At 41.7% G+C, this 15,342-nt stretch overlaps 1 protein-coding gene across 1 annotated transcript in view; it reads left to right on the top strand.

Annotated features, from left to right (window-relative positions):
- The first annotated feature begins 7,794 nt into the window (after nt 1–7,794).
- The window catches only part of LOC124606055 (testis-specific serine/threonine-protein kinase 3-like), a 66,353-nt gene continuing 58,805 nt past the window's right edge, over nt 7,795–15,342 (top strand). Inside the window, exon 1 of the mRNA XM_047138015.1 lies at nt 7,795–7,857. Within this exon, the coding sequence (XP_046993971.1) occupies nt 7,795–7,857 (63 nt within the window). The remainder of the gene's footprint in view (nt 7,858–15,342) is intronic.

Raw genomic sequence — 15,342 nt, 5'->3', positions numbered from 1 at the left:
TTTACTTCACCTGATGTGGTCGCAGTACCTACTTTACATATGATTAGTCGCTCCCTTTACCCGTCTTTTACTTTTTGACAAAACCAATAGAGTCTGCCACTTGTAACAATACATTTTTGCAGTCAATGGATATACTGAACTGATGGTTACATTACTGTGACACTTTTGTTTTATGAATACTTCCATTACGTTACTGAGGATTTCACAATATGCACGAATAACTAAATAATTTCTGATAGTGCATATTAAGTTGTATCATGTAGATTTTAATTAAGACTGAGTTCTTTTAATGGTGTAAATTAATATGTAACACTTGCGTCTTGTAGATAATAGGCTCTGTATTTTAATATGTACTTACTGCTCTGTTATAATATTCACTGTATATATTTTAGTTACGTAAATTAATATGCAACAGTGACACCTTTTAGACAATATGCTCTGTATTTTAATATGTACTTATTGCTCTGTTATAGCCTTCACTGCATAGGCCTGAAGATGGACGTAGTGTATCGTCGAAACTGGTAGCCTAGGAATAAACCTAAATAACGGCGATTGGTATTGTTTTATTGGTCGAATGAGAGTGTCCGCACGTTCTGGCATTGCAGCAATTACAGCTGTGTGCTGCTGGCCGGCACACAGGAGATCTGAGAAGTTTGCTTGACCTTGTTACGATGATGACAGACGCCTCGCCCAACGTCTGACCGTGCTTCTATCCACTGCCAGGACTCCATAGACACTCTGCAAGCTCTTATGAATATCTGCGATGCTCTGGCTTTCCTCTAAAACAAACTCAGTGACAAATCTCTGCTTAGAACGCACCTCCGTTACAGATGCCATTTTGACTGCTCCAGATAGCGCCGCCAGCTATCGGAACTTCGTGAACCTATAGGCGCTGAAGCGGGAGTACTCCATGATTTCCTGCAACAGATTCCGAAATTTTCCAACGAAATTAGCCATGAAAAAAATGTGTTGCATTACATATTGAATGCCGCTCGGTTTTCATTTTGGATACTCTAGTCTAAATCCACATCATACGTCGCAAGCCACCTAATTGTGTGTGGCGTAGAGTACTTTTTGTACCATTAACAACCATGTTCCACTAGCAAATAGCGCGTGTGAGGATGTAAGCTTCTTTATTGGCGTTAGTTTCTCGAATTTTCTCCTCGTAGTCATTACGCGAGACGTATGTGATGGGGAGTAATATGTTGTCCGATTCTTCCCGGAAAGTCCTCTCTCGAAATGTCAATAGTAAATCTGTCCCTGATGCACGACGCCTCTCTTGTAACGTCTGCCAATGGAGCTTGTCTGAGAATCTTCGTAACACTCTCGCTTCGGCTAAATGATCCCGTGACGAGAAACTATTGACTCTGAGCTTCTATTTTGTATAATTATCGGTCGTACTGTCATAACTCACTAATACGACTGTTTGCAGACTTACTAACAGTAACTTACAAATTATGCAAGACAAAAATTTGTTCTTAGACTACAGCTGTCGAGCTGCACATCCCCTATTGAGTAGTGGTCACTTACAGCAGAGCTCTCCTCACTATCATTGTCCCCTTTACTACCACACCTTCTATGCAGTCAGGGGCGAAGGAGTTTTGTGCGCACTCTGCCTATCAGGTAATTCATTGTTACTACACATGTGAAACACTCAAGACAGATTAATCTCAAAGAGTCAAAAATATCACATTCTCAAGGCTGTTCAAAAAATTCCCGAACTTTGTCCATAAAATGTTTCTGCACTTACTTTAACTCATTCGAAATAGTCTCCTCCACAATTGATACACCGTTACCCACGCCATTTCCACTTCCGGAAACAGTCTTGGTACGCCTCTTGTTGGATTGCGCGAAGCGCCATCTGCGAATTTACTTTTATCTCGTCTATCGTTGCAAATCTTCGTCTTTTCAACGGGGTTTTCAACTCTGGAAGTAAAAAAGAAGTCCGCAAGGGCCAGGTCCAGAGACTACGGAGGATGAAGCAGCACAGTGATTTCGTTTTTCGTGCAATAGTCACGCACCTACAGGAAAGAATGTGCGGGTGTGTTACCGTGATGCAAGAGCCATGAATTGTCTCGCCTCATTTCAGGCCGTGTCCTTCTCACATTTTCGCGCAGCCGTCGCAACACGTCTCGATAGCACCACCGATTAACAGTTCGTCGCTGTGGCACGAATTCATGATGAACTAATCCTTCAAAGTCAAAGAAAACTATCAGCATGGCTTTGATATTTGACCTGACCTGACGAGCTTTTTTGGTCTTGGAGAACGTTTCACGACCCATTGTGAAGACTGAACTTTTGTCTCAACATCATAATCCTAGACCCACGTCTCGTCACCAGTTATGATTCTCTTAAGGAACATGTTCTCATTTGTGCGATCCAAAGGAAAAACTCACCACAGATTGCGAGGCAAAGATCTGTCTGGTCTTGACTCATGAGCCGTGGGACTACGCGCCTCACAGTCACTGCGTGCTCATGTGCGACTGTGTCGTAGTGCCATTTTCCAACAGGACAATGCTCGTCTGCCCACCGTGGCGCGTGTGTCTACGAACCGTCGCGTGCTACGTGTTTCCTAACAACCGAACTTCTAGTCTGTCACAGGAAAGCCAAGTATAACGCCACCGCGAAATGTAAAATGCTAAATATAACCTTGACCTGCAGTAAGCGTTACCCTCTGGGAGGAATTTTGAAGTTTGACCGTGAATTAACCTAATGGATAGAGGGTATCGAACATGAAATTCGTGTTGTGGTAATTAGTAGAAAGCAGTAAGACTATAATTTTGAAAATAATGAAAGTAGTGAAAAATTTACGTAAACGAAACAAAAAAATGGTCGCAAGCCTAATTGGGCATAATAATGTGAAAACATTAGTCTCAAAGGATTTAAATATACTCTTTTGAAAGGGACTTTCACTAATTCTTTCTAAGTAAAGAGCAATGAACACCTACAACGGCCAGACGAACGACACAGTGGGTAGCAGTAGTTATCAACAGCGTAAGTTAGCAATCACAGAAATGTAAAAGAGATTTTACCCCTGTTAACTATAATCGTTACTTCAGCCTTTAACTAATTCAACACAAAATGTTCCCAAAGACAACACGAAACTAAGTAGTACCTGACAAGAGTTAAAGTTTAACTAACACGCGTATACACATCACAAATGCAATAATATGACACTGAAATAACACATTTCATATTCATTCCACAGTGGTAATGTTTCAGATTCATGAACAAAAACCCAGATTCAAATTAACTTTATCCTGCCATTAAAGATTAAAGTGGGGGCCCTTAAACTGTTCCTTCCTTTATCATCAACTGTGCACACCGTACAGAAACACTTTTCGTTATAATAATACTGATTTCCAATCCCACTTGATATTAATTATTTCGCAATGCTTTATAACCATTAGCACTGACATACTTAATTAACTTCAAATTGATTTAACGTTAGAGTTAAATTCCAAATGGGGTCAAAATTAAGTGCCTTATAACACCACTTGTGAAGCAAGTGATTTTAACTAACCACAATTATGTTCATCAGTACTAAAACTTCGGCATTTTCAAAGGAAAAGCAGTTCGTAGCAAATTAAAGATTTTCATCAATTCAATATTATGTGCCTCTTTTACTACTTGTGAAGCAGCTCTTTAGCTGGGCCTCTCAATATGGTGCACTCTCATTGGTTTTTGAGACAGGTCTTTGATGCCAAATTGACATGGCTTCTCCATCTTCATCAACTAAAGCAGACATATTCGTCACACCTCAACGCTTTTCAATCCCTCAGCAGTACCAACTTGGTACTGCTATAGGTCTACAGAGCATTGTCCAGTCCTATCTAGATTACGAGAGTCTCACAAACAGCTCAGCATCACCTTTGACGTTACAGAAGCTGGACTCAATATACCATCGTGGGGTACGACTGACAACTGGCACATTTTGGACTAGAACTATGGTCAGCCTGCTAGCGGAGGCAGAGGTCCTACCATTGCAGGTTCTGTGCTAACAACAGTTAATAGCTTATGCATTACGCATCCACTGTTCCCAGAGCACCCAAACTACCATCTACCCTTTCCAGATACAGAGATTCATTTCCTGCAATGGCGACCCAGGTCTGGGGTTATGATCACCAACCACATCTGGTCCCTTTTTTCGAGCTACAGCTTTCTCCTCTTCCATGCTTCTCCAGGCCCACTCGTTCACATCTCTGGGGTGCATCCCCCATCCATAGCTCTGTCTTGACCTATCACAAGTTATGAAAGACTTAGCTCTGCCTGAGGCCTTTCGCCACAAATTCTTTTCCATTCTCATTGTATACTGATGGCTCGATGGTTGATGGTCACACTGGCTTTGCTTATATTCATGCGGGATGTAATGAACTCCAGCCCTTGCTGGATGGCTGCAGTGTTTTCACTTTAGGGTTGGCAGCCATCTCTTGTGCTCTTGAACGTATCTGTTTTTCCACTGGTGCATCCTTACTCATTTGGAACACGAAAGGGCATACCCTGACTTCGCCGAACACACTGTGGGCAATAAAGGAGTCTGTGAGCTTGTGAAGTCCCTTCATGTGGGCCTCTTGCAAGGATTCCACTGTCCTTTAATGACTCTGCATTAGCCATACTTGGTTGACTTGTAGTTATCTCCTCGATTATCAGGATCTGTCCCACTGTGGTTGTGGTGCCCACTTGATGATGGTCCACATTTTCCTCGACTGGCCTAACCTAGCCATCCTGTGGCGGACTCTTGATCTTCCTGACTCGCTACTCCTGGTGTTAGCAGACGATGCCTCAATGGCTGTCTTGGTTTTATGGTCTATTCCTGAGGGTTTTTTTTTATCACTCACTCTAAGGGAAGTATCCTCAATCTTGTCAGCCCATTTAGGGTTTTGTAGGACGCCTTGTTGCCTCCTGTGTCCTGACTGGGCAATGGCTACCTGAGCTTGGTGTCCTCGCCCTACCTGTTGTGTTACTCTTCTTCCCTTTCTCGCATGTCTGTCTGATGTGGTGTTCTTCCCTGATTTCTATGCTTCTCTCGTCCTGTCCATGTCGCTAGCCTCAACTGTATATTGTTGGGTAGAGGGCGTCTGGTCAGTGGTGGAGGGTATGTTCCCCTCACACTTTCTGCCATTTAGGGCCTCCAGATGCTCTCTGGATGGGGCATCTCGCCCAGATCCCGCTTCTCGCGTGCCCACTACAATCATAATTGACAATGTCCTTGGATCAACATGTGAACATGTAGGGGTGGTTTGTTGGGGAGCTCCGTGTTCAGCAATGTACGATGAATGGTGTGCTCCAAAAGACAAGTGCGAGTGCGTACACCAGCACTGTGCTCTTTCGGCAGAGATGCCACGGATTACTATCTATCCTACTATACAGAGCACACAATCCTCCGAATCCCACGTTCTGTGAAGAGTCGTGGACGTCCAGTCATTTAGCGCCTAGTGGTAGTGTCACTGTCTTTCTACCTCTTTGCGTAGATGCTCACGACAGTAGCACATGAATATAAGACTAGCTTCGCGGTTTTCGACATACTCGTTCACAGGCTCTGTATAATAAGTATAATAATAATCTGCCCTTTGTGAAAGTCGCTTATCTCAATGAATTTCCCCGTTTGATACCCATATCTTCGATAAGGTGATCCACCGTCCGTGTCTGCTCCGTTTACATATTTTTGTTACTGCGTCCAAGTGCTCGCAATACCACCAGGCGGCATCCAGCGACGTGACGGGCAGTGATCATAATGTTTTGGCTTATCGTGTAGACAGTGCCCTCACCCCCCTCCCCGTCCAGGAGCACCAAGCATTCTCTGGCGGTAATGAATGCGTTATTGCGTTATTTCGAAAACGGGCCCGTCTTTCTCATCACAGATGGAACGTAAATTGTAAAAAAAAAAAAAAAAAAAAAAAAAAAATAGTCAGTTATGCATTGCATGGAGTATCCAAACACTTTTCATGAGATGGCGTATCTGAACAGCGCATGGCCCAACACCATATGAAGCAGGTCACTCGGTGTACCACTATCATTTCTCGCTTTCCTGTTCCGTTCGCCGTTGGTGCGGTCAAAGAACGACTCTTCGTAAGCTCGCACATGAGCTCAATTTATCTGATATTCACGGTCATTTTTCTATATGTATGTGGAAGGAACTCTGTGTGTACCTGACTTTGTTAGTTCGTATATTCTAGTATATCGTACTGCGAGTCTCTTCGTAAAGTACTAAGACTCATCTCACTGACGTACTCACGCTACTAGAAGAACCCTTACCCAACGCTTCCTGATAGGAATCGAAATTATCCTTTCGCGGGCCCTATCTGGATCTGTATAGATCTTGTTGAGACCCAGTACTTCAGTTCTGCGCAGGATGGGTTGACCATGTCGCTCACGAAGTTCTACGGGATTTATAGGCAGGTTATCACACTGAAGGAACGTCCGATCTTTGTATTCGTTAGTGGGGAAGTAAACTGTTTCCCCGTAGGCGCGTTTCAAACTTGGTAAGGGAGGGGGGTGGGGGGCATGGGGACACCTCCGAAAAATTCTGGATTCGAAAACCGATGAAAAATGAGAGATATAACTACAAAAAGGAGAAATAAAGACCTCTGTCGGTAAGTGCTGAAACGTCCCGAGAAAATCTGGGAAAAAGTGCCACTTTGTTCAGACATATAAATGGAGTGGTGGAAGCGATTAACTAAACCAGTATTCTTAAAGTGGAATGGTGTGTGGCGCACAGAAACACGTAGCAGAAAACAGTTAACGCTAGTTTTCGAGTTGTTGCCCTTTTTCTAGTAAGAGTACACGATAGCATCTGCTATCGCCAAAATATAAAAATGGTTCAAATGGCTCTGAGCACTATGCGACTTAACTGCTGAGGTCATCAGTCGCCTAGAACTTAGAACTAATTAAACCTAACTAACCTAAGGACATCACACACATCCATGCCCGAGGCAGGATTCGAACCTGCGACGTAGCGGTCGCCCGGTTCCAGACTGCAGCGCCCAGAACCGCACGGCCACTCCGACCGGCGCGAAAATATACTTTTGGGTGTCTGTGTGTTTGTGTGTGTGAATATGTGCACTCTTACTATAAAAAGAGCAAGAGTTTGAATGCTAGTGTTAACGTTTGTCTATATCTTGTTTTTGTGCGTCACGCACGAGTCCTCTACAGGTAAGTGTTTGCCTTTCCCTTACTTCACGTATTTTTCCATCCACGAATATTCATTGTTGTTAAACAAATATTCCAATATTTCAACAGCGACAAGAACAAACATAACTGGACCAATGAAACTCAAAACGACTAAGACGAAATGTTTTTACAGAAAGTATCCAAAACACAAAGCATTTCAGAACCAAAAGTAAGGACTTTTGGAGGAAGAAAGATGGAAACAAATACCTTTGATAATAAGTAATAATTTGTAATTGTTGTAAATCGTTCATAATTGAGCATATTCGAGAAAAAAAGCTACAGCAGTAATTTGTGTGGCCTATTCTTCTAAAACGCCGTTCTTTCAGGCCATAAAGTTCTCGTTCTTCATAAAATAAACGACGCAACATGAATTGTGAGACTTCTTGTTGCCGAATCTTGTGGAGGTCTAAGCACATTCCGTAAGCTCAACTCTTCTGCAGTTGCTGCTACAATGAAAACCGCGACACATTACATTTCCTAGCAACTGACACCAGTTCATAAACTCTTCGTAGCTGAAGAGCTGAAGTTGGGATGTGAAGCACAAAAATCCCAAGTTATTTCCAAGTTACTTTCAAAGAGTACCGTTTCACTCCTAAAAAATTTTTTACCGTGACACTTCCCGCTATGTCTGTGGCTAAATTGGCAGCCGTCGATTCTGTGAAAACAAGCGCACACTCCACCGACAAGGTATGTCGTATTCGTAATTCAAATACGAAGCTAAGTTTTCAAGCTGTTATTCAGAAATAGTGTTACAAGAACGTCGATTCCTGGTATGTTTGTTAATTTATCGCAGGCGACACTGTTGCCATCGCATTTGAATATTAGTTTTGTTTTCCTATCCATTTTAAGTCAGTATTGCGACGTAATTTTTCTAAAAAAAATAAGATTTGGTATTTGAGCAAAAAACTTCATTGAGAGATATTCAGAGCAAGTAATTTTTTTTTCGTATTAAGCAAACTGAAATTTTTCTGTTGCGTTCAGTACGCAACTAACATTTCATGTATGGTGAGTAAGCGTACCATTCCACCAGTTGCAAAGGCAGTCCGGAACCGCGCTGCTGCTACGGTCGCTGGTTCGAATCCTGCCTCGGGCGTGGATGTGTGTGATATCCTTAAGTTAGTTAGGTCTAAGTAGTTCTAAGTCTATGGGACTGATGATCTCAGATGTTAAATTCCATAGTGCTTAGAGCCAATTGAACCATCTAACATGTACATCTACAGGGGATGAACAAAGGGAAAACACCATGAGAAATGCATGGCTGAACATAAGTACAGATGCTAGCCAAGCGTACCGGTTGAAATGAGTGCGTTACGTCGCAGCTTAGTACATTCGTACGTGGCAAATTGTTGCTGCTCGCGTGGTGTATGCTTCCGTATTCAAGGCAGCCGAATGTTCGTATTTCACAAGCCATCGTATTTAAGATCCATACCGTGTCAGCGTAAGCGTAAAAACAGCATCCGCCAAGTCACAACGCGGACGAAAGTGCATGTTGAGTGATCGAAACGGACGGTCACTGAAGACGATTTTGAGTTAGTTAGCTAGTTAATTTCATGTTCCATGGATGATTTGCACTATACGTTGTAATTATGTTGGACAAGTCATCATACTTACATTCACATCGCAACTTAATTTCTAAATATGGCTACTTGATGAACATTTGTAAAGATTCTTTTTTATTTATAGATCTAAGATGCTGTTTCCTACCCCACAACTTTTACACTTTACAATAATAGAAATTCTTCTGCAGGGAATATAAGAAACTGTCAAGGAAAACAATTTTTTTTCAAAGATAATTTTGTTATCTGTCAGACATTTTATATCACTGCAGCATTGTGCACCCCTTTAACAACAAGCTTCATGAGGGAAGCAGTAGTCAGCAGTCAGAATGCCCAACGGCTTAAAAGATGTCTACAAGATGTTCAAGGCTGAGCACCACATATTACTCTTGCAGAACATTTTTGGGCAATGAAGATTTTCTTTCTTAAAGATGAGTTACACCAGAACATTATCCCATATGCCACTATTGAATGAAAATACGTCAACATACTGATGTGTCTTTCTTCAAGATTTTCAATGATTCTAAAAGCAAGTGTGGCTGAACTAAGTTATTTTAGGAGTTCCAAAATGTGCTTTTTTTAGTTTAAATTCTCATCAATACGGACACCTAAAATTTTGAAGTTTCCACCCTATTTATTATTTCCCAACCATGCGTTACACTTACAACTGCTGTAGTACAATGATATTTTTAAGAACATTGCTTAAGATTTCTTCTGTTTCTATATGTACACTTTGATTTATTACAGTATTAGTGTCATCTCAAAAAAGAACTAATTCTGCTTTTTTATGTTAGACGAAAGATCGTTTGAACACATAAAGAACAATAGCGGATCTAAGACTGTCTTAGGGAACCCCACACGTGATTTCTCCCCAATTAGAATAATGTCCCCAGACTACACTGGTTGAATAACTAAGTACAATTTTCTACATTTTTTTGGTTAGATATGAAATTATCCACTAGTTGGCTATACCAGCAGTCCCATAGAATTGCAATTTATCTAGGAGAGCAATGCGATTCGCACAGTCAAGTGTCTTAGACAGATCGCAGAAAATACATGCCAGCGCTATTTTATTTTTTAGTGTTTGTAAAATTTAGTGAGTGAACATGTAAATGACATTCTCAGTAGAGCAGCTCTTCTGAAATCCAATATGTGATTTGCTGAGGATATTATTGTTGCTCAAGTGAGTTACTATTCTAGAATACGTAACCTTTTCAAACATTTTGGGAAATAATGTCACCAGTGAAACAGGTTGATAGTTATTTATCTCTCTCCTTTCATCTTTCTTTTGGAGGGGTTTGACACTGGCGTATTTCAGTTTCTCTCGAAAAATGCCTCGAATGAGTGATGCATTACATGTTTCAGGTAAGACAGGGCTTATTATACTGGAAGAAAACTGTAGTACTCGATTGGCAACATTATCAAAACTAGATGACCTTTTATTTTTTAGAGAAAATATAATTCTATTAACTTCAGAATGAGAAATTGGTGATACACTCATTTGAATGAATTCTGTAAGTGTTGTTTTTCAAATTACTGCTGTAATTTTTTCTCCATATACCTTCTATTGTATTTAAGAAATGATTAGTAAATATATTTGCTACCTGTGACTCATGAATTACAGCTGATCCATTCAGGTCAATAGAGATATTATCGTTTTCTGTGGCTGGTTGACCTGCCTCTCGTTTCGCTTCATTCGATATTGTTGGAATTACTGATTTCTGACATAATGTACATGTTACTTGATTTTTTCTTGTAGTGTGCATCAACTACAGTATCTCTGCTTGTTGTTGCCAACGGACACATTTCCAATTTCCATTTACGAGACACTTTAACCACCTTAGTAGTTCATGGCTTTTACGTGGCTGTTTAATGTACTTTCTGATTACGTTTGTCGAAAGCTATTTTCAAATAATGATATGAATTTATCATGGAATAGATTAAATTTTGTGTTAGCGTTTGGTTCGCTATAAATTTCATCTCAAATCATTTCTTGTAAACTTTTCTTAAAAACATTTGCCCTGAAGTCATTAATTATTCTAGCTGATTTCTAGAGAGGAGTAGCCATACTGTAAGGCACGATTTCATTTATCCTAAGCATGCATCAACGTCAGAGAGAGCATTTTCTACTGGGTAAACAGTTATCATCTTGCTTTGAGCTTCATCAAAGAAAACACTATCAGTTAGGGTCCTACTGCCTTTATCACCCATGTTGGAAAGTTAATTACTGAGCTCAAATTATATGATTCCAATTAAGGTTTCCAGATCATTTTTCCTTTCAAAATTCTTTACAGAGTCTACACTGAAGTCACCACTACTTGCTGCTGTCTGACAGATAGCATGGTAAGGAATCCAGATTCCTCATAAGCAGTTCAGAATTTCCCAGTGGGTATCTATACACAGTTATAATTGAAAGTGGACAATTTTTCAGTATTGGTTGACACACACACACTTCTGTGTGCTAATCATTACAAAATTTAATAATCTCAGCGTTTCTGATCTTGTGTTCTGTTTAATATGTGTAACAACACCTCCTTTTCCCATACTACTTCTGCATCAGTATGCTACTAGAGTGTAATCTTTTATATGTAACCTATCTAACCCTATGGTTATGTGGTGCTCAGTGAGTCACAGGATGTCTGTCTTCCCAGGGCTCTCTAAATTTTCCAAACAGACAAGAAGCTCTTCTGCCTTATTACTCAGTTCTCTAATATTTTGATGAAATAAGCTAACCTCACTTTTCTGTGCATTCTGAAGCATTTCGTTCGGGTCTTCTGTTATTTTAACTTCTTTAAAAACAGAGTGCCTGAATGAATGAAAAATGAGAGAACGACAGCTGTAACAGTGAGTGCAGATCTGGCTGTCCCGTTCGCAAATCCTGTCAACACCAAAACAACACGAAGGGAGCTGCATATATATATGGAATTTCAAGGGACCTGGGATTCCAAAACCACTCATCAATGACGCAGATGCCTGTGACAGGAAAACATAGTGCCGAAGGCACAAAACCTTGACTATGGACCAGTGTAGGGATGTCACTTAATGGGATGAGTCTTGATTCACAATGTTTCCAACTTCTGGCCGAGTTTGTGTCCCAAGAGTGAAACATGGCGGAGTCGGTGATGGTTTAGGCAGCCATATCGTGGTGTTCCCTGAGTACCATGGTTGCTCTGCAAGGTCAAGTTAGTGCCAAGGATTATGAACCATTTTGGCTGATCATATGCCAATTTGAACCCCAATAGTGATGCTGTGTCCCAAGATGACAAGATTCCTATTCACACAGCTCACATCATGCAGGAATGGTTTCGTGAGCACAAGGATGAATTGTCGCATATCTGCTGGTCACCACAGTCAACAGATCTCAATATTACTGACAAGGGAACCCCCCACCCCCCATCGCACCCCCTCAGATTTAGTTTTAAGTTGGTGCAGTGGATAGGCCTTGAAAAACTGAACACAGATCAATCGAGAAAACAGGAAGAAGTGTAGAACTATGAAAAAACAAGCAAAATATACAAACTGAGTAGTCCATGCGAAGATAGGCAACCCAGGAGCGCCGTGGTCCCGTGGTTAGCGTGAGCAGCTGCGGAAGGAGAGGTCCTTGGTTCAAGTCTCTCCTCAAGTGAAAAGTTTTTCTTTATTTTTCCAAAGTTGTGATCTGTCCATTCGTTCATTGACGTCTCTGTTCACTGTAACAAGTTTACTGTCTGTGTTTTGCGACCGCACCGCAAAACTGTGCGATTAGTAGACGAAAGGACGTGCCTCTCCAATGGGAACCGAAAACATTTGATCGCAGGGTCATAGGTCGACCGATTCCTCCACAGGAAAACACGTCTGATATATTCTATACGACACTGGTGAGGGCATGTGCGTCATATGACAGGAATATGTTGTCGACTCACCTAACTTGTACACTTGGCGAATGGGTGAAAAGATTCTTCTACATTGCCCGATTTAGGTTTTCTTGTGGATGTGAGAATTACTCCCAAAAAAGTGATGAAAACATAAGAGTTTGTCACATAAACTGCAACAAATGAATCAAACAGTTTCACAGTCGCACACTTTTCCCTGTGCTCTGTCAAAACATATGTTTTTAACGTTTTCAAATTTTTCCGTGTGTAGACCGTCAAATCCTGCATATGTCCAAGCAAATCTGAACATGTCCTGGAATTTTGGATAGCGATGTTGATTATGTGTTAGTGCCTGAACTTTGATAATTGTCTGAAAATAAGAAATAAAATTTTACGCTCGAAGGAAGACTTGAACTAAGGACCTCTCGATCCGCAGCTGCTCACGCTAACCACGGGACCACGGCGCTACTGAACACTGACCATACTTGATGTTGCCTATCTTTGCATGGACTACTCAGTTTGTATATTTTGCTTATTTTTTTCATAGTTCCACACAACTTCTTCCTGTTTTCTCGATTGATCTGTGTTCAGTTTTTCAAGGCCTATCCACTGTGCCAACTTATAATTAAATCTGAGGGGGGTGCGATGGGGAGGTTCCCTTGTGAGGCCTCGTGATCTACTTTGGAGAGGAAGGTGCATGATTGCTTTCCATCTCCATTTTCTTTACCTGAACTTGTTACTATTTTATAGGAAGAATGCTATGATATATCCTTGAAAGCCATACAGAGCCTGTATTTATCCATTTCAAGACGACTGGAGGCTGTTTTGAATGCCAACGTTTTTCCTGCATTCTATTAGGCGTGTGATTTTTGTCAGTCCCTTCTACAGCCATGCTTTGCAAACCACAGCGGAGTGTGTGGCCCAGTATACTTCCCATTGTACGACATGGGGCGAAGTGCCGCAGTGGTTAACACTCTGGAATTCCATTCGGGAGGATGGTGATTCATTGGCGTGTCCGTCCATCCAGATTTAGGTTATCCGTGATTCCACTAAAAGAAGGGATGGTTCCTTTTACAGGACACCGCCGATTTCTTTCCCGATTCTGGAATCATTCCGAGTGTCTGCGATGACCTAATCCTATTCTTCCTTCTTTGTACGAAGTGTTAGGGTTTATTTCCATAACACCCATTTATTGAGCAGACTGCTCGAATGCGTCTGTAATTAGCTTATCTTATCTTCACGGACCGCCCTGAAGCGATAGTTAGGAGGCTGCAGTATGTTCTTCGACTCCTTTTTTTAATATTGATTCGTGAAACTTTGTTAGTAGGCGTTCTTGGTATAATATACGAGGGTCACTCCAAAACAAATGCACACTATTTCTGTAAAAAAATACAGTTTTCATTCTGCATGTGTGAAAGTTTTACAGCGTGTAGATATATCCTTCCCGCTTGTTTTCAAACTTAGTTCAACTTGTTCCCGTGAGTGGCGCCGTCACAGCATGTCTTCAAGATGGTTGCTACACTTGACGTTCGTCAAAAGCAACGTGCTGTCATAGAATTCCTGTGCTGTGAAAACGAGACAGTGGGAAACATCCACAAGAGGTTTAAAAAGGTGTATGGAGATGCTGCTGTCGATCGCAGTACAATCAGTCGGCGGGCAAGCAGTTTACGTGATGAAAGCGTGCACGGCAATATTCAGAATTTTTCTCGCAGCGGCAAGCCTCGTACCGCACACACTCCAGACAATGTGCAGAGAGTTAACGAACTGGTGACTGCTGACCGACGCATCACAGTGAACGAATTGTCACGCTACGTTGGGACAGGGGAAGGAAGTGTTTGCAGAATACTGAAAGTGTTGGCGTTAAAAAAGGTTTGTGCCAGGTGGGTTCCCAGGATGTTGACAGTGACTCACAAAGAAACAAGAAAAACGGTATGCAGCGAACTTTTGGAAGAGTACAAGAATCGTGGAGATGAATTTCTTGGAAAAGTGGTCTTGCGGTAACGTTCTCGCTTCCCGCGCAAGGGGTCCCGGATTCGATTCCCGGTGATGACTGGATGTTGTGTGTTCTTCATAATCATTTCATCATCATTGACGCGCAAGTCGCCGAAGTGGCGTCAACTAAAAAGGACTTGCAATACGGTGGCCGAACTTCCCCGCATGGGGCTCCCGGCCAAAAATGCCATACGATCATTTCATTTTTTTTTCTTGGAAAAATTGTGACAGGTGATGAAAAATGGCTCCATCATTTTTCACCAGAGACGAAGAGGCAATAAATGGAGTGGCATCATGCAAATTCACCCAAGAAAAAAATTCAAAGCCACACCTTCTGCTGTAAAAGTTATTGCTACGGTGTTTTTCGATTCCGAAGGACTCTTGCTTGTGGACGTCGTGCCAAGTGGAACCACCATAAATTCTCATGCATATGTGACAACACTGAAGAAATTTCAAGCTCGACTGAGTCGTGTTCGATCACATCGGCAATAGCAGGATGTTTTGCTGTTGCACGACATTGCACGGCCTCATGTCAGTCAAAAAACCATGGAAGCGATCACAAATCTCGGATGGACAACACTGGAACACCCACCTTACAGTCCTGACCTTGCTCCATGTGTCTATCATCTTTTTGGGAAACTGATAGACTCTCTTCGTGGAACAAGGTCTGAAGATGATGACTCCCTTTCCAACAGGTTGGTCCAGAATTTTACCATGCAAGTATACAGGCGTTGGTTCCAAGGTGGCGAAAGGCAGTTGAGAGGAATGGAAAT

The sequence above is a fragment of the Schistocerca americana genome, chromosome 3, assembly GCF_021461395.2.
Source record: "Schistocerca americana isolate TAMUIC-IGC-003095 chromosome 3, iqSchAmer2.1, whole genome shotgun sequence".
NCBI classification, from domain to species: domain Eukaryota; kingdom Metazoa; phylum Arthropoda; class Insecta; order Orthoptera; family Acrididae; genus Schistocerca; species Schistocerca americana.
The sequence above is the reverse complement of the archived record's forward strand: the minus strand, read 5'-3'. Positions and strand labels throughout refer to the sequence as shown.